Source organism: Orbicella franksi, chromosome 13 (genome assembly GCF_964199315.1).
Source record: "Orbicella franksi chromosome 13, jaOrbFran1.1, whole genome shotgun sequence".
Classification (NCBI taxonomy): domain Eukaryota; kingdom Metazoa; phylum Cnidaria; class Anthozoa; order Scleractinia; family Merulinidae; genus Orbicella; species Orbicella franksi.
The window spans coordinates 7,031,502-7,054,900 of record NC_138157.1 but is presented as its reverse complement, the minus strand read 5'-3'; the positions used below and the strand labels follow the sequence as shown (position 1 = coordinate 7,054,900).

Below are 23,399 nucleotides of genomic sequence, written 5' to 3'. Positions count from 1 at the left end.
GAAACCTGAAACATTGCGTTTATGAAGTGAAACTGGCATAGAAAAACTGTGATGAGGACGATGTCCAAACGAAATTAACATTGTTTTTAATACTCACTGCATTGAAGGAGCTACGTCATGGTTTGCGCATAATATGCATAGGTGCTGCATGCATCTTGAAAAATTTAGTCTTAATATTTCAAGTTCTCGTTTGTAATCCGTGTCAATCTTCTCCATCCTTGACCATCCGTGTTCCTTAACGGTTTATTATTATCTCTTTGGTGTTTTTCTATCTTAGCAAACTACTATTTTCAGGTTTCCTTCAGGTTAAAGATAATTCTGTTCGCGGCTAAAATAACTCAAAATACCGTGAGTGGACTCCTTATCAATTGTTGCAATTTTGTATTTTTAGTATCTTTTTTCTGCTCTCATGCAATGATTTAGTAGAGATATATACATATGTGTGTGTATAACAAAACTTACCTCGGTGAACGCCAGCTAGCTGCGAAATGCTCATTTGCGCCTAATGAGGAGCTTATATCAGTAAAACAAATTGATTGAACTGTAATTACGTTCTTAAAAATATCTTAGATCTGTTTATATAGCCATGTAAACCAAGGAGAAGTTACTTCTTGTTTCATTTGTACCTATTGCTCCGGAGTATTGGTTATCAGGTTGTAAAATATTACTTCTTGTTTTTTGAACAAAAGCGTCAAGGGCAGTAACTCGATGCCTGGTTAAATGAAAATTGTCTAATTATTTAAATATCGTTCCCAAACGTGGGAAAAATCAGACTTTTTACGGTGTGTTTTTAATAAAAAAAAAGCAAGATCTAGGCGGCATTGGCTTTAAATGTCTTATTAACTTTTTTTAATGAAAACGCTCTTTCAATGAAATTTGTCTCAAGATGAATACTCAATATCTCATAAAAGAAATAGTAAACAAAGGAACGTTACTTTACAATATCGATAACAATTCTCAATTTTTTTTTTTTTTTGACAAACAAGACAAGTGTTAGTTTTAAGTCGCTACGAAAGAAATGCTCTGTAAGCTAAATTCGCCATATTTTTAAGAAAAATGGGACAAAGAATTTCTTCGGGAATTAGAATGCTTCAAGTCCCTGTGATACCCTAGATAATGCTAAATTAAAATTTTTATTCTACTGCTAATTTGAAATGCCTGGAGCAGTAAAGGAGAACTTTTTTAATGTTTGTTATCCGGTTGTTAAATTTCCTCTAGCTTAATTCACGCTTCACACAACTGCTTTGAAAGAAAAGGCGACCATAAGTAGCCATGCCTGCTGAACTGTTAAAGGGCCAGAAACATCGAGAGAGAGGTTTTTTTTGAAAGAAGTGTTCTTTAATTTGCAAGGCGCACTTAACACCGAAGTTCCAATTAAGGGTTAAAAACGGTGTCCATGGCCAAAGTTTCTCTTCTGTGATAGCTAATGAAAGGGTCTATTTTTGCTTTTCGTTGAAATTTTATTTAGATCCCGAGGAAAAAACCAGGCCGCTGCAATTACTCATAAAGTAAACCATAAAACATGCTGAAATTCTTCCTTAACGTGGGCGATTTCATCTCCTTTATGATGTACATGCAGGCTTGCTGTTTGTTACAATACGAACATTAAAATCTGGGATTATAATTATATCATTTAACAAGTTCTGAAGGGATCCAATCTTGATGTATAGCATAAGTTACACCGCCCCTGTAAATGTAAACAGTTGAGTGCATGCGCGTGTAACAAACGGAGTTAAAAAGCCGACCACAAAGCCATCGGGTTGAGGTTTCAATTTGTCAAATACTAGTTATTGCATTAATAAGAGAAGCCTTCGTAATCGATCATCAAAGCGGCGAGTAATTGATAAAAAAACCGATCATTTTCTGATTTGATCGGAAGAATTAGAGAAATTGCGTGGATTAAATTCGGTTTAACAAGAAATATAAGGAATAACGTAATTCGACGTTTCGATGTAGCTAACATCATTATCAAGAATAAAAATCGTTGGATGTCAAAGTTGTTAAAAGAGTTGAGTTATGAATATCATTAGGTGGCATTCCTGTGTGCCTGATAATTATGCTAATGTAGCTTCGCGCGAGTTGAGTCCGATTGCACGTTCAATGATGGTTTGAGAACTTGTATAACCAACAGTTAAGTTTATTCCGGCACTTTTTGAGGACCGTCAATTGTCCGCGATAGTTGGTTTGTCGACTCCATGTTGTTTCATACGTTTGCCAATCGAAGGTCTGGAGCTTGTGTGTTCGATTTAACAAATTGACGTCAGTTTCTTATGCGTCTGTCCTCTAATTGATCATAAATTGCGTCATAACATTGTCAAAGTGGCTGTGAGAGGTTCCGCTGTAATCTTTGACAATGTTGTGACCCAATTTATCATCAATAAGAGGACAGACGCGTAAAAAACTGACGTCAATTTGTTTTTTACAATAACAAGACCCCAAAATGGTCAAATGCCGGGAATAAATGTGGCGAAAAGACGCCGTAAACTTGCCGTTAACAAAAAAATATTAGCACCAAAACCAAATCTTTGTATAGCGTTGTTTGCATTTTAAATGACCGTTATCGAGTCCTGTTCTGTAAAGAAAAATTCAATTTGTCTCCTTTTGAAGTCTCACAATGTTTTGTTGTAAGTGGCATATTGCCATGCTTATTATGCAAGATCTCAGTCAACGTGGAAGACAACTTATTTATAATGAGATCGGACATGATATTTTTGCACGAGAGCCGTCAAAGCTGACTAAATTTTAAATTTGCAATTGCAAGAAAATTTTCCGCTTTTATTACAATCGCGATGTCAAAGATTATTTTACTTGTGTAAATACAAAAAGCCTCAGTGTTATGTCATCTCTTTCTCATCATAGATCAGGTCTCACGGGAAAAAAATAAGGTTCTTTCACAAGTCACGGTAAATAAAGATGATAATAAGGCATTTCACGTTTCACGAAAAAAAGGGGGGGCCACTCTTCACAGAAATTTATGTAACTAAGAAGTTTTGAAACTTCACTTTAAAGCACAGACTTGCTACATTAAAAAGAAAGATCAAAGACTAAAATAACATGGCTCGTAACGATTATACATGTGTTTATCACGTGATAATGGAGTCTAGAGACATAATCAAACGGTTCGGGAAAAACTAAGAGGCTGTTTATGCAAGAACGGATAATGCAAGTGAGCTTCACTGATTAGTCTCATTTTTTCAGAGAAAGTCAACTATTATATCTAATGTACAAATATCACTTTTATTTGGATCAATTCGTTTTCATTTTTTGTGGGAGGATTTTCAAGGTGACCTCAAAACTGGCTAATATGCTTAAGAAACTCTAAAATTTTGCTATATACGTCGGACGCTGCCAAAATGCAGTTCTTTATTCTAGCTGGCTAAATGTTAACATTCAGAAGTTTCTTCTTTCTCCTGTACTTTGAAGGTTTAAAAACTGTATTCCTTTAAATTTTGACGGAATTAACAATTTTCTAAAATACATCCTGCCAAACTCAGGAGGATTTTCAAGGTGACCTAAAAACTGGCTAATATGCTTAAGAAACTGAATTTTTAGTTACTGAGATCTTACCCTGATCTTGGCAAGGTTTGGCCTAGCTTTTCCTCAAAATTTTAGTAGTGAGATCTTGTTCAGTCTCGCTGTGATCTTGGCAAGATCTTAATCATACTTCGCATGAGTCTCAGCTCGTGTCCCAGTCGAACACCGCAGAACTCTTGAAGTGTGTCGTTTAGAATACCTTAAAACCTCACGTATGCCTCAGTATTCAAACATGAACACGTTTCATACTTCGCATGAGTCTCGTGGTCCAGTTGAACACCACAGAACACTTGAAGTGTGTCGTTTAGAATACCTTAAAACCTCACGTATGCCTTAGTATTCAAACATGAACACGTTTCATACCTCGCATGAGTCTCGTGTTCCAGTCGCACGCTTCGGACCACTAGCGTGTTGTCTGACTGAACTACGCGGTAGCGTATATTACCTGCATAAAAACCGTTCTTGACCACGCAAGATATCTTTGGCTGTGAAAAATGTGACATAACTTTCGTATTCATAGCGTGCGATTCTCGAAAATTAGAGCATACTTGACGTATTCATTAGTATTCGAAGACGTTCACATCAGAAGTAGCGTCATGCATCTCGTGTTCCGGTCGCAAACTCTCGAACAACTGAGAGTATTCGAAAATGTGCGAGTCATAAATGATCGCTATATCTTCGAAGAACATCTAATGCAACATTAATTTACCAAAACGTGGTCCGTATGATTTATCGAACACTTCGAGTCATTCACGAGTATTAAATTTGAATACGGAAAAACAGGCCGGATTCCTATAAAATATTCCAGGTGTATTTCGAGTCAGCCGTAATCGAGTACGTCAGAACATTGCGGCATACGCGGCGTGCGCCGATCCGTATTCGAGCGAATTCGGACCCGAATATTTGGCTTTTCGCGCAGTGCTAAAGATCAAATTATCGTTTTAAAAGCGAAAAAAGGTACTTAAAATACATATCACATTTTTGTGACAATACGTCAAAGCCTGTACGATTGAAATGGTCAAAATGCTAATAAAATATTAGTGCGAATGTTTTTTTTCTCAAGACACGCCCGTCCGCCAAAAGATCCGAACTGCGAAAATTATCCAACATAATGACAGACGAAATTACTATTAGAAACGGCACTTTTAAGCTTACAGTGTAACTTGTCTACGGCAAACTTGACATTATCAACCTATTTGCCTTAACAATATACCAAAGATTCCAATGAAATCGTCATCATGCACAACAGAGGTTCCCACTCACCTGAATGCCGCAGCGTCGAAAACTGCGATCACAGTCCAATTTTCTTTATGTCTTTGGTTCAAAGCGAGGCTCGACCAATGCGCAGTGCATTCTGTTCCGCTGAAAGCGAGGCTCTACCACAGCGCAGAGCATTGCGATCTGCTGAAAGCGAGGCTAGCAACGACGACAAAATCTCGATTTCGCGTCCATTTCTTTTTTAAATTCTGATTATGAACTGCTGCTCCTCTCGCTCCGCTCGCTCCGCAGCAGTTATGATTGTCTTAATGTGCTGTTTTAGAATCGGTGAAAAAAATTTCAAGCCATGCGCACAAAACAGGCTCTTGGTTCCTCTTGGGGGTTCTTTCCAAAATTACCGACGAGTACCCTAACGCTTCGCCTCACTAACTCGCTACGGCGGTTAATATAATTTCATGAACTTTTCATTGATTAATAGCTAGGAGTTTCCCTTTAATACGAACTTCCATCTGAGAGACCGGGGTTAGACTTGGGAATTTTGCTGAAGTTGTCCCGGGTTGTAGGGTTACCCTACCTGTGAAATTTTGCTTATAAACGCGATTACACTCAAATAGTCTGGAAACAATTAGAAAGTTAACCCGGGTAGTGTTTAAAAGGGAAAAAGTTAATCCGCCTGCCCGGGTGACCCTAACACGCAGGTAGGGTAACCCGGGCTATCTTTTGCCCTCCAGCTAGAGTTAACCCGCTTGCTAGGGTAACCCTCCCTCCCTGTAAACAGGCCCCTAATATTTTGTTTTAGAATTGGTACCTCTTACGGGTGAAAAAAAATTCAAGCCACGCCCACAAAACAGGATCTTGGAACCTCTTAGGGGTTCTTTTCAAAATTTCCGACGACCACCCCTGTCCTTTTTTCTGGGAGTCCGCCCCGGGCTTAAAACTTAATAAGCGGGGCCAGTTTTCTTGTGATTTCACGAGTTCCATTACTTTCAAAGAACAGTGTTCTTTAGTAAAAAATAAACTAGAATAGAATAGAATAAAGTACACTTATTATAAATTGCCACCAGGAATCTGTCACGTGCCTCTACCCTGAAAAGAACCGTGGTTCCCCTTGTCCCCTTTTTCTGTTTGGATTTTCCAGCCTATTCTTGAGGAGTGACGGAGTCTGTCGTGTTTCATTTTGCCAATTCTAAATACGTTGGTCGCTAAATTAAATATTCAAATACTAAAGCCGCAGACCCGCATGCAGTCACGAAGGGAGCGTTACATCAGTGCGTTCAGTGGCGTTGCGTGACGGTTTAGCTGAGGCCGAAGGGTACACTGGTCGTAACTCAGAGAAACAAAAAAACTAAATATGGAGGTCGTCTCGTTGTGCTTTTTGCACTTATAAACGTTTGTCCTTCTTCACAACTCTGTAGTTGAATTCAACATGACTTCCATTGCTCGAAGTGCTCTTCGCCCGGTTTGTCGGTTTCTTGATCGAAGATTCTTTGTTCCTGCGTGTTGTCATGTTCGATGGAGTTCTGCTTCGTCACAAGTATCGCAGGTAAGCTTATAATTTACGCATCGATGTCTATTGTTAAGTAATGTTCAAATATCTGTGTTAGCTTAACTTAAGCTTGCATATGGTAGGGTTTTGCAATATAACTCGTTGGTGATTTATACTGAGAGATCTGGAAAAAATTTGGGTGACTTTCGTGTTTTGAAGATGTCTAATTAAAGCGACGTCATTGCAGAAATTTTTGGAAACAATATACGCTAGTCTTACACTTGGGGTTTGGGTGGGTAAAGAACTGGCGTGGTATCAGAAGGATAATTATTATTATTATTATAAGAAGGAGTCTAACTGAAATTTATATTCGCCTGCCATATGTTTCGCATGATTACATTTGTTCATTCTCTGTTACGTTTCGTGTAACTTGTATGTAGGTTGCCTATTCACCAGTTAATGACGACATAAAAAGAGCTTTTGAAGACATAGTTGGAGAAAACAATGTGTCATCTGCAATGGTTGTGAGGGAACAACACGGAAAAGATGAATCTCACCACAAGTGCCATCCTGCTGATCTCGTAGTATGGCCCACCAGCAGAGAGCAAGTCTGTCAGGTGGCAAAACTTTGCAATGATAATTGTCTCCCGCTGATTCCATTTGGATCTGGGACAGGACTGGAAGGGGGTGTGGTGGCCAAAAAGGTAGTGAATGTGGTCGTTAATTTATGTAATTAACTTAGCTTTAGTTGCAAATCATAGAGGAAGATTGAATTCTGTCCGGTGACTTGCTGTTACAGTAACTGTGACTTGCTATTAGTGATATTCAGCACCCAAGTTTGCCACAGACGGTGAATTTTTAGTTACTGAAATCTTACCCTGATCTTGGCAAGGTTTGGCCTAGCTTTTCCTCAAAATCTTAGCAGCTGAGATCTTGTTCCGTCTCGCTGTGATCTTGGCAAGATCTTAATTAGCTGAGATATCAAAATCAAATTCATGGTACGAACATCTTGCCAAGGATCTCTGAACAAGATACTGGCAAAATGTTTTACTTTTTGTAAATTTAAGAGGGTCGTTCATTTTTTTTAGGGTGGTGTTAGTGTGGATGTGACAAAAATGAATGAGATACTAGAGGTTAATGCCGAGGACTTTGATGTGACAGTGCAAGCAGGTGTTACAAGAAACCAGCTTAATAACTATGTGAGAGACACAGGACTGTGGTTCCCTGTTGGTATGTTTGTTACTAACCATAAATAAAACGATGTTATTAGTATTTAACAAGTGTACATCATGGATGGTGTGATGGCCTTTTGGTTAGTGCTCAGGGCTCTGGGTTCAAGCTCTGGCCAGGGTCATTGTGTTGCATTCTTGGGCGAAACACTTTTTAATACTCTCACATTGCCTCTCTCCACTCAGGTGTATAAATGCCAGGGGTAACCCTTTGGTGAAGCGGCATCCCATGTAGGGGGGAGTAGAAATACTCCTACAGTAGTCGCCAATGGCCTGATGGGCCACCAAGCTCAAATATGGATTGTAGCTTCAATGTACTTCAACTTACAGGTCGTGGTTAGCGCATTGTATGATGTACAGTTACATTGCTGGACACTACCATAAGACGGCCATCTCCTAAATGCAGACATGGCTGTGTCATTGATCCTGACTGAATTTCATTTGTTTCTCTTAGTAACTGTCAACTCACTTTAAGGCACAGACTGACACCTTTTTTGAAGTGGTCAGCCAGGAACCACTCCTTAATGTGTTCATCATAGTGTCAATTCACTATTGGCCTGAATGTTTTTTTCAAATTTGTCTTGTCTCTAAAAATCCATCTCTGTCAATCCTTTCCAGTCTTGACCATCCATCTTCCATGTTGTTTATTACCTCCTCAGTGTTTTTCTATAGCTAGCATTCATGAAAGGTACATTAAAGCAGTCCAAGTTGCCCATCAGGCTGGTGCTTACAGCTTTACATCTCTGGTATATTCTAATCCCCCACCTTGCTAATGGGATGCGTCTATTGTAAAGTTGTCTCCAGCATTTAATTCACCCTTATGCATTTGGACAGAGAAACTGTGAGTCAGAGTAACTTTTTATGTATCTAGCCCGAGCTTTAACATAGTGGATGATACAAAACGGTGTCTTAGCTTGTGTATTTGAACAGCACTGTTAATTTTATAAATTAAAATTGTAAATATTCTAGATCCAGGAGCAGATGCTAGTTTGGGTGGTATGGCTTCTACAAGTGCATCAGGGACAAATGCAGTCAGGTATAGAAAACTGATACAATGGAACCTTACCTTATGATTACCCCTTAATACAACCACCTTCTTATTATGACCACATTTTTGGTCCTAAAGAAAATGCGTCTAACTAAGATACTCTTTGTATGTGCTTTAGATCCTATTTTTGATCAAATTTTTTATGATGGCTGAAAGTTTAAAGATGGTTGACTTGCAATGGAGTACTTCTGTGCTTTAATAATTATAATAGCACCGCTTTAAATTAGCTTTTAGTTTAAAATGTTGCAAACAAGTCTGATATTCTTTTTAATTCTGCTAAATTACATTTAGAATGAGCTCTTAACAAAATCAAACAGTAGTGGTCAGGTGAACTATTGATTCAGAAGTTGTCAATTTTGTATACAAAAAGTCAAGTGTTTATTATTGACAAGTACATGATGTATTTAACTCTTTACTTTTTTATCAGGTACGGAACAATGCGAGAGAATGTTATGAATTTGGAAGTGGTTCTGGCAGATGGAAGGGTCATCAATACAGCTGGGGAAGGACGTCGGACAAGGTACTGTCAATCATTGGTCTGCAATAAGTGGTAAGGGCAGAGGTTATCTAGATCTGTTCAAATGCCCCCTCTGCAGGGTGTATTGCATGGCTTAATTCATCCTAACTTGAAGTAAGGTAGCTGGCTATAGAGTGAAGCATTCAACACTTTCTTGGAAGTTGAGAGTATTATCTGCATGGCAGATCGCATGTGATTATGATCAAATCTCACTTTAATACATGTATGTAATTCCCTTAAAATTTGATTTTGCAAGCATTTTATGTATTGACTTAACTTTAATAACAAGAATAAAAGGCATTTAAAGATACACTGTCACAGTGATGGCAGGTTTAGTCTGTCTGCCAGATATACATTATTTAGCAATTTAATAGTCAGAGATTATATAAAGAAATTGTCATTGATAAATAAAATATATATCTTTTCTTTTTCACAGAAAGACATCGGCAGGATACAACTTGACAAACCTGTTTGTTGGTTCTGAGGGTACTTTGGGAATTATTACGAAGGTGACCCTGAGGCTGTATGGGATACCAGAATCGGTAATGATGTTAATTTACGATGCTGTATTTCATTGTTACTTTTCTTATGAAGAGACAATTCGCAGTTGAATCCCGCTATCTCGAGCTGGGAAACAAAAAATATTTAGGATGTTGTGGGGTTCAAGATAGTAGATAGAAGATAGAAAGTGACTGAAAAAAATATTTCCAAGGAAAAGTGATTTGAGATCAATACAGCAGGGAGTTTGAGATAACTGATTTTGAGTTAGCATCAGGTACTAAGTACTGTTATAACAGTTTATGTGCAATTGTGCATGTAAGGTTTGACATATTTTGTCAAAATCTTCTTGCCTCCAATAACTGAAAATGAGACAGCAAACAATAGGATCTAGAAAAGAAAAGAATATATTTTTTTGTACAATTTAGTATTTACCGTCTACATTTGATTGTTAAATCTCAACTGCAGACAGCATCTGGAGTGTCTTCATTTTCTGATGTGAAGTCTGCTGTTGATGCTGTGGTAGAAATTCTACAGAGCGGCATTCCAATGGCTCGTATTGGTAGGTTAATAGTAATGATTTAATATTCAAGTAGATCAATAAATAATTGAATAAATATTAACATATTTTTAAAAATAATTTCATATAATTTAGTGGCTGAAAAGAGTGTTGATGATCACAAAATAGTAATCTTCTTATTGGCAGCTTGAAATAGAAAATCACAAGTTATATTACCTCTTTTATTTTCCATACTTGAACCACTTCATTAAACACTGTTTGGAATGTTTTGGACCAAGTATAAGTAATTCATGTTATTGTCTTGTAGAGTTTCTAGATGATGTGCAGATTGATGCTTGTAACAAGTTTTCAGGGTTGAACTACCCCGTAACTCCTACCCTGTTCTTGGAGTTTCAAGGATCTGAAAATGGCGTCAAGGAACAAGCCTCTATTGCAGGTCAGATGAGGGCCAATAATGACTTCAGGCTTAGTTGACAATAACTGTGCACTTTTAAGCCTACATCAAGTTCTCAGTATAAATGTGTGCAAAACTGTAATGTTAGTTTACTTCATTTTTAGGGGAGATCATCGAAAGCAATGGTGGTTCTAAATTTCAGTGGGCCACTGAACTGGAGGAACGAAACAAATTGTGGAAAGCGAGACATAACGCTTGGTATGCTGACATGGCTCTTAGACCTGGTTGTAAGGTAATGTACAAGTTATTTTATGGTGTACAGGGTTTCTACTGTACAATATCGCTGTACATTTGTACTGTTATTTGGACAGTATTCGCTGCAGTTGGATAATAAATATCGCTATATAACATACGTCCTATGTCACTTATACACACACATATTTTTTTGTGTGTTCTTTGCTTAGGGAGTATCAACAGACGTCTGTGTTCCAATCTCGAGACTGCCTGAAATAATTGTGGAAACAAAGGAAGACATCATAGCTTCCAACTTAATTGGTTAGTAAAGAAATATAAAGTCGTTTTGATACGTTGTTCCAGGAGATAAATACACGTATTGCAAGTAAGCAATTGTACCAGTCGTGAAGTTAGAGTACATGCAAGAAAACACTTAATTTATGTACTCAAATCAACTCGTCAATCACAAGTTTCCTTTCATCAAGGCCTTGGCAATACTCTCTCTTTTTTTGCAGTTATTCCTTGATTCAATGCTTTGAAAAACAAAAGCTGGAATTCGAAAACTGGCCACAGCGCGCGAGGATTATGATTAAGCTGGCCCAAGATATTCAGCTGTGATTAAGTTTCCACTCTAGCTAGCCGTAGTGTCATCTACTAGATATCGTTTCTTTTTTTCTTCCCGGCGATGGCGTTTAGCGCAGAAAAATAACGATCGACGGGTTAGAAGCAAAGATGGTTTAGGCACTCGCCAAACACTAACTGCAACAGACGGAGACCCAAGATTGAATCTATCTGGACCTAACTGTGATGACACAGACCGTGACAGAATAATTCCTACAGAAAACAGACAGTCCAGCAGGAAAGACTAAATAACGATTACAAAACTGCAAAAACTTCAAATGAGCGGGTTAAAATCTAGGAACTAAGATATCGTAGTCCGCATCCCGTAAAAAAATGTAGTCTAAACCCTTGAGGTTTTGCGAGTTTCTTAATTCTCCTAATTCTAGTGTTTAAGGCCTCTCCACACTACGCCGGAGCAATTTGAAAACGGAAGTTTCACTCTGAAAACGCATCAAATGTTTTCCGTCCACACTACGCCAGAGGAATTTGAAAATGTAACAATTACCAGTCATTTTGGATTTGTGTTTGAGGAAAACTCGGTCAGGGAAGTCAAATAATTATTCTGACGTTATCGTTTTCGAAAAGCTCCGTTTTCAAAACGTTTTCCGCCCACACAAAAAGCCGGCGTTTTCAAATTTCTCCGGTTTGAAGAGCGTTTTCGAAAAGCTCCGTTTTCGTGACGGATTGGTGTGGACGGTAGGCCTAACCGTAGAAATAAAGCTGCGTTTTCAAATTTTTTCCTGGTGTTTAATATTACTTGCACTCGTTCATTTCCAGCCCCTATTGTTGGGCACGTGGGTGATGGGAACTTCCATTGTTTTATTCCCATAAAACCGGACGACGAGGAAGAACTCCGGAATGCAAAGGAATTCACCCTGAGATTAGGAAGGTAAGAATCACGATCGATTAATTAGCTCTTTATTCTTTTTTGGTTCAGCCCCAATTGTGGGGCATGTAGGAGATGGAAATTTCCACTGCGTGCTTCCTCTTGATTTGGAATGCGAAGAGGAATTAAAGAAAGCAAAAGAATTTGTAGACAGACTATCCAGGTAGGTTCATCTTTCTCTGTAGCAGCTCCTACACTTTGGAACACTCTTCCGTCTGACATCAAGAACAGCTCCTCAGTGTCCCTTTTTAAACATAAACTAAAAACGTTCCTTTTTAAGAAAGCATTTTTATAACTTTTTAGCGACATTTTTTTATTTTTACTTGATTTGTCTTAAGTGTTTTTAATATTTCTAACTGTAAAGCGCTTTTGAACTTTTAGGATATTGGCGCTATATAAATATTTTATTATTATTATTATTATTATTATTATTATTATTATTATTATTATCTCTTTATAATCAAGGAACTAGTTTCTATCCAAATGGCCGTTGCTCAGCTCAATTTTCTTAGTTGATTGCTGAACGCGAGAAAAGAGTGAGCCATGAAGCATCAATTACCACCCACTAATTAGATCAAAACAGCAATTTTTCGAGCACTCATCCTTTCTATTAAACCATTAGATTACGAGTTTGAGATGTTTATGGCGTGATAGTTGACGAACTTGACGAGTGCGCAGCGCGAGTCAAATATCACCCGTAGAAATCAAGAGCGAATAATCTAAAAATCTACTAGTCGTTCAAACCTTTATCTGAATCTTCGTCACAGACATTTCGAAAATGCAAAGAAGCTGCCGCCATTTTGTAAAGAACCGTACACTGCTACGCTACTCACTATTTATCACAGAATAGATAGTGAGCAGCGTAGTCAGTAAGAGAACGGCAATCGTGATAGAACTCTCGTACAAGAATAGACCAGCGAACAATGGCGCCGAGTCAAGGCCATGATTAACAAAAGACAAGAACTGTAGAAAAATTTCCACCCAAACCTCACTATGGTGCTGTTGTTGGTACGCACTGAAGTGCTACGTCCATAGACATGGCTGCGTGAAACAGTCTGTCGTGACTTGGTTTCTCTCACGATAATATCACGTAATTAAAGTACGCCAGATAGACTGGATTAGCGTACCGACCCTGTAATGACTATTATCAATTCAATGTGTTTTTTTCTCTCTCTTTCTCTCAACCCAGACGTGCCTTGGCCATGGGAGGTACCTGTACTGGAGAGCACGGGATAGGGTGTGGCAAGCAAGCCCTGTTACCAGAGGAGATCGGCCCAACTGGAGTTCAAGTGATGAAAGAAATAAAAAACTTGTTGGACCCTAACGGAATCCTGAACCCTGGAAAAGTATTTTTGTAGAGAAAAAACAACTTTGTTGTAAAAATCAAGGTCTGGGGCCCGTTTCTCGAAAGCCAGAGAAACTTCTTGAATGAAGAGAACCTCTGTTCTTATTAGGAATATATGAATAAAACAGCTCTGCAGTCAAAAGGTTTGAGATTTTGCTACGGCTTTTCGGGTGCGAACACTTTTCAGGACCTTCGAGAAACGGACCCCTGGCCCGGTTGTATAAAGTGTCACTAAACAATACCAGGATAATTCAATTTAGTTTTGTAAATTAGCAATAGCATTATTTGTCCTTCGGTTGTATTCTGTTTTTTTTTTTTTATTGGGGCTAAGGTCAGAACGCTTCTACGTTAAAATTAGCAGTAAAAATCGTATAGAAATAAAGAAATTAGGCTTTTGCTGATTTTTAATCCTACTTCAGCCTATTCTAGTTGTCCTATCTGCTTCCAGAGAACGAAGCCTGTTCTCTGGTTCTCGCTTTAGATTGGAAAGTAAGTTGAATGCTGTTTTTATCACATTTTGGTCGCATAACGCGCGCTGTTATTGGTTGTGCCTTCTTTTTGCATGACGTTATGTGACACGGGTATGACGTATCATTGCATTTGACTGGCTTTTTATTTTATAAATGGAGAATGTCGCTTTTTGTTAGTTCACAAATCCCGGTTGGAGGCAAATACCCTACAAAGATTTGGAAATTTGAAAGTGCTTTATATTGATACCGTATGTAAACCGTCGCTGGGGTCATTTCATGAAGAGTTTTAACTCTTTAGCTTACATGTCTGAATAACTCATATAAGATGTATACTTACAAATCTCCTTGATTTGAATTGAAATGTCTTGTAAAGACTTTGCTGTCGTGAAACGCCTGTAGCGCTGGTCAGTGGTTAAAATTAACTGTGTATGATAATATAATTCAAATCTAAAGATTTTTTATACCAAGAATATAGCATGCACTACTTCCGCAAATAAGCCGTCATGCCTCAGAGACAGATCTTATGATTTTAGGTAGAAAGTAAATTATCTAGATTCTGTAAAGTAGATTGAGAACTTCAGGCGTGTACTAGACGTGTATGAATCATCAACATTAATGATCCTAATAGCAAATAGGTGAAGATAATTAAATTTCTAATTCGATCCTGTATGCTTTACAAAGATATATTTTCCCAGTGCATAATCATACACTTTCAGTAGAATTGGGAAACAAACAGGAAAATCTTGTAGAAAGTCAAAATTAATAAATATGAATGAGTTTTGGGAAACCCGACACGGCGGTCTGGTTGTAACATACCCTGCTGGCAGAGCCGGCTCTGCTAGTAGGGTAGTTGTAACAAGATCAATGCGAAAGAGAACTTTTATAGCCTGCAAGCAGGCTCACGTTTCTTGAGGTCTCATCACCCGACTCGATCCTCCTCGCCAGATTGCTTTGCTCGGAGACTTGCACTCTTCGCCCCTCATGCTTAAGTCGAAGGTGAGCCTGCTCGCATGCCAGGCTAGGGTACATTCTGTTAATAAAGCCACCCAAAAAGGGGTTTCGCTTCCCGCCCGATAACCCTGGCCAATGTTTTGAAAATGTTTGTAACTACAAAATCTTCAAAACACGTTCTTGAGTTTAACACGGGGCTCTGGTTTGTTACAGTATAATTACTTGCTATCAATCATAAGAGAGGATTTTACCTCTCACAGTGAGTCTGACGAGCTGGCGGTTTGCCAAGACAGAGCGCCAACACCATAAACGAGCGCAAAACGCGAGGGCGTTCGCGGAAAAGGAAACGACGAAACGAGACAGCAAAATCGACCAAGTTGAAAACCCAGTTACTGATCTAGCTACAGAGAAAATCGATGGCGTTTATTCAGACGGGTTTACGTGTTTATCGATGACTTTACATGTACAGCAGTGACGCCTGAAAACTCGCGTTCTTCGAAGGCTATCAACCGATAGACTGCTAAGAAGCCAATCAGATTGATAGTTAGCGGGGCAAAGCGCGAAACGCGATACACAAACGCGAAGCGCGATTTCTTTGGACTCGCGCTTTGCGCTCCGCATTTGTGTATCGCGCTTCAGTCTGCTCTTTCCAAATATAATTTCTGACGACCTAGGGACAAATTAGTCAAAAAATAAAATTCCGACGGCACGATGGAGAGGCTTGAGGGGTGTCATGGGACGTTAGCTTCTGTTATAACATGGTAAAATGCTCTACCTTATTGATGCTGTACCCTTTCCTCGAGTCTCGTGCTACCGCATTAAACGAGGAATACGTTTCCACCAACTAAAGGGTGGCTTTTTAGCTATAGTGTTTTCGTATCTGTCGTAGCACAAGTTCTAATTGTTGGAACCTGACAAAGATACAGAGTATATTATAAGGTGGAATACATCTGCATCAGATGACTGACTGACGCATCCTCAATAAACTATTCAGACTCTATTCACATTGAATGTCTCGTGTTAGTGCACTCAGAATTCCACCTGTTCTGCTGGCTAGTCAGTCTGTAGAGCGCTCTCCCATGACGTCTGGGCAGCCAAATTGGTGTTCGGATAAAATAAATGTTTTCCAGCGTGAGGAGCTTCTTTTCAAATAAAAAGGTCAGTTTTTCCCTATTGCCTAGGAACATAGTCTGAATTTCAGCCGTCTCTTCCCTTTACCCCGCGGGTTCCGTAATAATTTGCGAGGTGTTTTACAGGGAAGGGTTAGTGGCCCTTCGCCCAACCCTCAACACGGAGGGTCAGTTGCTGTAGTTCGTCCGACCTTTCACCTGGAACCTGCTTAGCAAGGTTGAACCTACCAGGGACTGCAGTCCCAGCTGGTATAGCTTCCAGGGTCACTAAGGCACGCAAACCTCCCCACCACGTTAAGGTGCGGTCTTATGCGCAACAGAGCGCGAAGAAGATAGGCGAGGTGTTAGGAGCACCAGTATAGCTGCCGTGAAGTTGTTTAAGCTAATCTGTAAGGAATGTGGTTTAATGGCAGTAACATGTACCTGTAGGTAAGGTGGAATTGTGCGAGTTAAACAAAACAAGTTTATTTTGTTGGCTTTACATCTCATTGGCTGACAAGGGCAGCACTTTGTTCTTATTACCTCAACACACTCCGAGGGTTTCATCAGCAAATAAAGGGCAAACAAACACAAAGGGAAGTAAGTGTGAACGCGTTTTTACATTCGAGGGTCATGAAAAAGGTCTCTTAACGACTGAATATTAACATATACAATAGTACAAATATTTAAACACTGAACACTAACTTCGCTTTCTGCTGACATTATGGCGTTGTCTTATCAGGCGATTTTACTTTCTACCGAAAGCCGTTTGGTCACATCACAACTAGTAATTGCTTAGCAATTGCTATCTGGATAGAAGTGAACGTATGAGCGCTTCCACACTTTGGAGAAATAAGTCTGTGTAGCCTTCTCCTCTGTAAGCTTCACCAAGAAGTTGCATGTCCGCAACAAACAATTGTTCTTTCCCAAGCATTCTGTAGCTCTCCAGAAGCGATTTCATATCATCGATAAAGGTTTGGTTGTACTCAGGTATTTCCGCTGATAAGTGCGCCGAATTCCTGTGTTCCTTTATTATAAATTGAGTAATGGATATTTCTAGAGGGAAAGGAAAGAATATTTGCATTAACATCTCACACCAACAGTAACATCACTTTACACAGTCAGACACCAACCTAAACCCTAACCCCAGCCCTTGCCCTAACACTTATTCGAACACTGACATTAAGGCAGAGGTAGTAAAACAAATGAAAACTTCCGTGGACTACGACAAGCAGGCACAATCCATGTAGTCAGAAAAAGCTGATAAAAGTGCACACCAGCTGCCACAGGGGTTTCATTATGGGCCAGACCTGTGAGGATGATTTTGCCTGCCTGGTTTGACCATCTAGAGGAAAGAGTTTCTCATAAAGGAGTTCTGTTCAAAAACTTTTGTCCGCCTGTGAAAACCAGTTGCCCTCCCGTTGAAAACGGTAATGAAACCCCTGAGTTGGTCAATTGGTAACCAAAAAAATAAATAAAATAAATAAATAAATAAATAAGTAAATAATAATAGTAATAATAATAATAATGATAATAATATTAATAATAATAATAATTTTATTATTATTTTTTTAATAATATTATTATTAACAAAAAAATATAATAATATTAGAAATCTAATCACTTCTTGCAGACTCTCCCTTCAGTCTTACATGTATCTTTGCTTTTGGTATCAGCAATATATATACCAATTCAACAGGCTATTTCACATCCACATCCTCTCATTCTGCAGAACATGCTATTAAATGTCTCATTAAGAGTAACACTACAGGCTTGAGTATCAATACACTCACTCTTTAATAGCCTATCCTTGGCATCTTTGTTTCCCCGCAGAACAGCTCCATACTCTCCTCTTAGCTCATTTATCAAACCCTGGAGTTTACTGTTGAAATCCAGACTTACTGCAAGGGCTGTCGGAGAAATGATAACAAGAGAAAATTCACGAGGCAATTCACTGATCTCTCTGATGCAGCTGCAATCTCGTTAGGTGATGAGACATAATCATTGTAATTACAGGCTGCCGAGTCTCCCATAAATTATCACTATATACAGCCAAGTACACAAATCACATGTAACCGTACAGAACCATTTATTAGTAGAAATGGTACTAAACCTTGCCGCAAGTGGCACCATGTACAATATAGAGGAGATGCTTAACCTTGCTACAAATATGTAATTACAGTGGAACAACCATAACTATGATGTGGGGAATGCACTTTGCCAAGATGTGACATCAGAGTGCCTGCTTTAGTTTTGTACTGACTGGCCACTTGTGGACAAAAACTTCATTACTCTTACTAATTACATGTAAAGAGCCACCCTTCCTTGAAAAGTGTAGGTCAGGCTGCACAAGTTAATGGATTAATTTGTAACCATTATACAAAGTTTAGCAAAAATTCTGACAAACAGTAACCAGTCTCAACATGGGAGGTCTGGGGGCTAATATTTGTAGTGGTACATGTCAGTGCATCAATTGGATTTCAGATATTAAGTGCTATCTAGATAGGATCATTGTTGTGGTGATCTTGGACCAGGCTTTTAGCCAGATGGCCATCCAGGCACCCTGTGGATGGCCACTTATTATAGAAAATTGTTTTATTTTTCATATGTTGCCTTATAAATTGTTCACTTGAGCAGGCCCTATAGCACATTTTGGATGGTGGCCCACTTTTCAAATCCTGGCTACAAGCCTGTCTTGGACGAGGCACTTGACTACATGTATCTCAATCCAGGAGTACAAGCAGGTACCACTAAAGTGTTCACCTTACTGGGCCAAATTTATATACTGAGTGGGGAGGGAATGGAAGCTGGAACTACTATGGCTTAAGCATTCTATCCAGGTTTAGTCATGCAACTGTAGTATTAACTACTCTTAGTTGCCTCAATCGCTATAGAAACCAAAATAAGCTCTGGAAGTGTGTGCCAGTTTGGCCCAAGCACAGATTTACCTTTTCCAATCAATCAAATCAGCACTCCCATGAAATGATTCAGAGCTGTGCCCTAGAGGCACCTGGGTACCAGAGACAGCTAACTTTAAAATTTACCTTTTGGCAACTGGAAAAACTTACTTTTTTCATATATTAAGCTCCAGGATTTCATGGTTAGGAACTTTTGGGCTCCTTGTAATTTTTCTTAGGCCACAGCCTTGTGATTAGTAAGAGTGGTACATGCATTAATCCAGATAATTACACATGATCTGTAAACTGATGGCTGTACCTGACTTATCAAACCATATGCACTTATTGTCCGGGACATTAGCAACCATGGATCGTGCATCACTTGAGAATTTTCCATTGTATGTTACGTGAGGTAGTCTGCCATTTTCCAATGGGTCATTGTCTCCATTTTTGATCCCATTATAAAGTTTGGCTTTCATTAGACATCCAGGACATGTTTCTACCACAATGCTGATGATGCTCTTGTCAATTCCAAAGTCCCTGTGACCCACTGTGTACTTTTCTTGAATCTGAAATTTTTATGTGATAAATCAAATCAATAATATTGATTAATACATGTAGTTTCATAACGATTTAGTTTATTCTAACTTTTATTTTTCATTGAATCTCATGCTTTTTATTTACGTGCCACTATCATTGTTAAAACAAAGTACATAATACCAGTGGAAAGTATGCATGCTTATACAATATGCAGCCCAGTTTGTACAACACAAGCTCATCAGTAAGTTGTGACTGTGCAATTTTGCATACAAGACGATACCTCAAACTGGGTAAACATGGAGAAGTTTGATTCATTCTTCAAACTTGTGAGGGGAGTGTAACACAAGCTAACCTTTGATTGAATTGTGGACAATCACTAAACAAATTTGTGAGTGAAAGTAACATTTATGACATCATTAACTATATAAAGCTAATAAAAATACATGTACAATCAAACTGCATTAAAATCAGTGTTAACTATATGTAAATTAGATGATTAGTAATGTACCTATCGTTCCAGAAAATATCCATACCTCCCCTACAGAAGGGATTTTTTATAAGAACCCCCCCCCTCCCCCAACACCCCTCTGGAAATTCCAATTAACCTTCACACAGTTCATTGTTTTTTTTGTCTTACAGAACTTCCCACCCCCAGGAAATTCTGATCCCTTCCAGGGGGGGGGGGGGGGCAAGAAGTATGGATATTTTCTGGAAGTGTGCAATAAATCAGCCACCAATCAACTCTAGAGGCTGACAATCAATGGACGTTAAGGTGAATCTGAAGTTATTGAACTTGTTTCTCAACAAAACTGTCAAACAGTCTGAAAGCTAGTATTCAGGACAACCTCTAGTGAAAGGAATAGACAAAAACACCATTTAAAAGAATCGCTCAATTTTTGTTTAGTGTAAAATTTTAAAATTCAGGAACTGCAATAGGTTGCAATGCTTCAGGAAGTCTACATGTTCAAACTAACAGGTGGATCCCTGTTAAATTTAATCACCTGTATATAACAAAAACAAATGCAAAGTAATTAACAAAACAGGATGTACTAATGTTGGTACATCTTTCAGTAATTTTATTAATATAACTAGACTCAATAATAGAAATAAGCTCAGAGAAAACAGAGTCTTCATAAAAAATGCTAACTGCTTGCAGTGCAGCTAGCTAGTCAAAAATATTGAATTTGAAACTCACTAAATTTTCACCCTTGGAACCACACTCCATAAAGTACAAATAACATGCGAAATTAGTACAAAATTAATATCCCACAGTATTTGTATTCTAGGGAACAGGTTTTCACATAAGATGTGGTCCTCTTAGTACTCCTGGGCATGCACAAAAATAAACATGGCTTAAAGTCTGTTTTGGGGGGAACAAAATATCGGATAATAAAACTCTTTTTCACGCATTTTGGTGTGCTGCCTAGTAGTAATAATAAGTGATAATGTAGTGATCCAACTCAAAGATTATAAACATCTGCAACCCTCCCCCCCCCCCCCCCCACCAAAGGCATTTGACACATTGCTGTGCCCACAGGGAGGGGGGAGATTTTGCATTGGTTTCACATAGGGTTACAGGGGGAATATGTACTCATGTTTCAAGATAAACTTATCATTTGATTGTAAAATGGTAATCCCCTTTAAGCTTATATTTCATTAGTACAACTGGAGAAAGAGTGAAAATGCTCAAGGTGGGTGTTCAAGTGTGTATTTTTATTTCCTGTTAGATTTAAGTTATTAAATCTATAAGTTTATGCGCTAACACTGTCCTATAGATTCAGCACTGAATTTGTACTTACATGATAAATAAGTAAATAAATAAATTAATAAATACTTTTTCTTTTACCATGTAAATGTAAATCATAGGGATGGGGTGTTTAAACAACTGCTAAAACTGTAAAGTTTGAACACCTTTTTAGCCCAGGGATGGAACAAGCGACGAAAGTTCAAAACTTCAAATGCCCAAGGATTACCTGGGGGAGACAGAGTTGCTACTTGATAATCACGTCCAAGTTAAGTTCGATTATGATGTAAATGATGTCGTTTTAGTTACTACAAGTTTATAACAAAAATAAACCAAACATCCTCTCAACTTGTTTTTAAATTCTCTATCAACTTAAAAGGGAAGTAGCTATCATAATTATCACAATCCATGAGATAAAAATCTTACCAAGGAGAATGTCTTCTTAGCGTCGTAATGCCCCTCTGAATGTACTTTACTTACAACTGCCTCAAAGTCTTCTACAGGCACTATTATCTTCCCAGTTCTTTTGTAAACAAGTACTTCACGGTTAGCCTCAGAATCGAAGCGTACATCCATGCGTTCAGCCCAGTTTTTAAACTTTTCTCGCCTAGTAACGCCACCTTTTGGTTTCGGGAAACCGGCCGCTTTCAAATCAGGTCCACTCGGCCAAGGACATTGCCACCGTGGGAGGGTGGCTGCGGAGCGCGCGCGAATACAACTGAGAAACAGGTCATAAAGACCCCTCGGTAATGGTCCGGCATGGTTTCTCTGCTTAACGAAGTTCTCACTTCCACTTTCTGCAAAGGTTTCTTCCATTTCTTTCATCAGAAGGGAAACTGCGATAAAAACTTGCGTGTTACGAAGCGACTTTCCGCGTTTCCTGTGCGCACGCATGTTGCATCACGTGACCAAAGTTCCCGGATGTTCATACTCTTAAAGTTGTTGGCTTCGACGGGACAAATGTGCCCAAACAACGCCTGTTTTTTATTCACTGTAAAGCTAAGGCAAAAACAAATTTTACTTTTCCCAAGCTGTCACGTCTGAATTCTGTCAATTTTCAGCCAATAAGAACAGATCACAAGAAGTCAGTGGGAAAGAAGGAGTTTACATTCAAAATCTAGACCAGTCAATGTATGTGCGTATTGTAAAGTCATCTAGCTAAAATGCGGAAGGGGGGTGTACATTACCTGAATGGGAAGAGCAGTAAACCTGTCCGAGGTTACAGAAGTCACGCGCAAGTCGCGATCGGTTGACGATCTAACATGTGAGCAAATCGTCCCACTGAACGCTAGCGCTGAGCTCACCTCTCTGAGCACTTAGTATGGATCACCCGGCAGAACTTCACTTGTGTTTCAGATTTAACCTTTCAAATCTGCCCCACGATTTTGCAAGCAAATTTTTACCGATAGACCTTGCGGTTAATTATTACCGGGTCATCACGAAAGGTCTCAAAGTTAGTCGGCAGCACCTCTTGTTCGTCCTCCCTTCCTAGCCGTGATTAATTTCCGGAAAGGCTTGAACTGAACACAAAGAAACGGCTTCGTGAAACGCGCCCCGGAGCTTTTCTGTGAATCAATTAAACTAGATGGAACTAACATGAGTAATCTACACTTTTCATCCAAAGTGGGCTTCTAACCAACCATGCCCGTCTTACCAGGGTAACTCAGTATTCTCGTGAAATCCTCGCGTACGTTTTCAGTGCAGACGAGTCTCTCTTTAGGGCAGCGGGACGAGTCAGAGATATTGCCGGAGTCAGTGCTGGAAAAGCATCGCCGGCGGGAGAACACTCGGCTACTTTTTTGTTGTATGATTCAGATATCCAAATTTCAGGAGTGTTTTGCCCCGGCCCAGCTACTGGACAGACCGATCACGCCAACTTCAACGACAAACTGGACTATCGAGTGTCCCCCTTTCCATGAAAGAGGTTTTCCTCGGTCCACTGAAAAACATTTGTAAGATTCTGTTCGATGGCCTCTTTTAACATCTTAAAAGAAAAAGAGAAAACGTTCTTTAATTCTCCAGGTTTTCGTTTTCAACTGGTGGATCAACTCCTTGGTTCCTTCCCGTTTGCTAAACCGAGGAAATACTGGATATTTACGACTCGTTTTACAGCATGGGGGAGAAGAAACGTGATAGGGGGAGAACTGGGTGACGACCC

The 23,399-nt window shown here is 39.1% G+C and overlaps 2 protein-coding genes across 3 annotated transcripts; one reads left to right on the top strand and one right to left on the bottom strand.

Annotated features, from left to right (window-relative positions):
• Window positions 1–5,865: 5,865 nt before the first annotated feature.
• LOC145465279 (D-lactate dehydrogenase, mitochondrial-like) lies at window positions 5,866–14,666 on the top strand. Of its 2 annotated transcripts, none has more exons than XM_081449057.1 (12): window positions 5,866–6,295; window positions 6,679–6,942; window positions 7,327–7,468; window positions 8,437–8,503; window positions 8,943–9,035; window positions 9,469–9,574; window positions 9,999–10,092; window positions 10,358–10,486; window positions 10,609–10,736; window positions 10,909–10,999; window positions 12,237–12,348; window positions 13,375–14,666. In XM_081449057.1, the coding sequence occupies exons 1-12, from the start codon at window positions 6,179–6,181 to the stop codon at window positions 13,541–13,543; spliced, it is 1,512 nt and encodes a 503-aa protein (XP_081305183.1). In that variant the 5' UTR covers window positions 5,866–6,178; the 3' UTR covers window positions 13,544–14,666. The 2 variants fall into 2 exon arrangements, with proteins under 2 accessions (XP_081305183.1, XP_081305182.1); XM_081449056.1 differs by lacking the exon at window positions 12,237–12,348 and adding an exon at window positions 12,077–12,188 and having other exon boundaries at window positions 5,869–6,295.
• A 100-nt stretch (window positions 14,667–14,766) lies between these two features.
• On the bottom strand, window positions 14,767–23,316 carry LOC145465281 (uncharacterized). Its single transcript, XM_081449058.1, has 4 exons — window positions 21,668–23,316; window positions 19,277–19,526; window positions 17,854–17,970; window positions 14,767–17,116 (listed from the first exon to the last, which is right to left on the bottom strand). Exons 1-4 carry the CDS (start codon window positions 22,133–22,135, stop codon window positions 16,866–16,868), a joined length of 1,086 nt encoding a protein of 361 aa, XP_081305184.1. The 5' UTR covers window positions 22,136–23,316; the 3' UTR covers window positions 14,767–16,865.
• Between the last annotated feature and the right edge of the window lie 83 nt (window positions 23,317–23,399).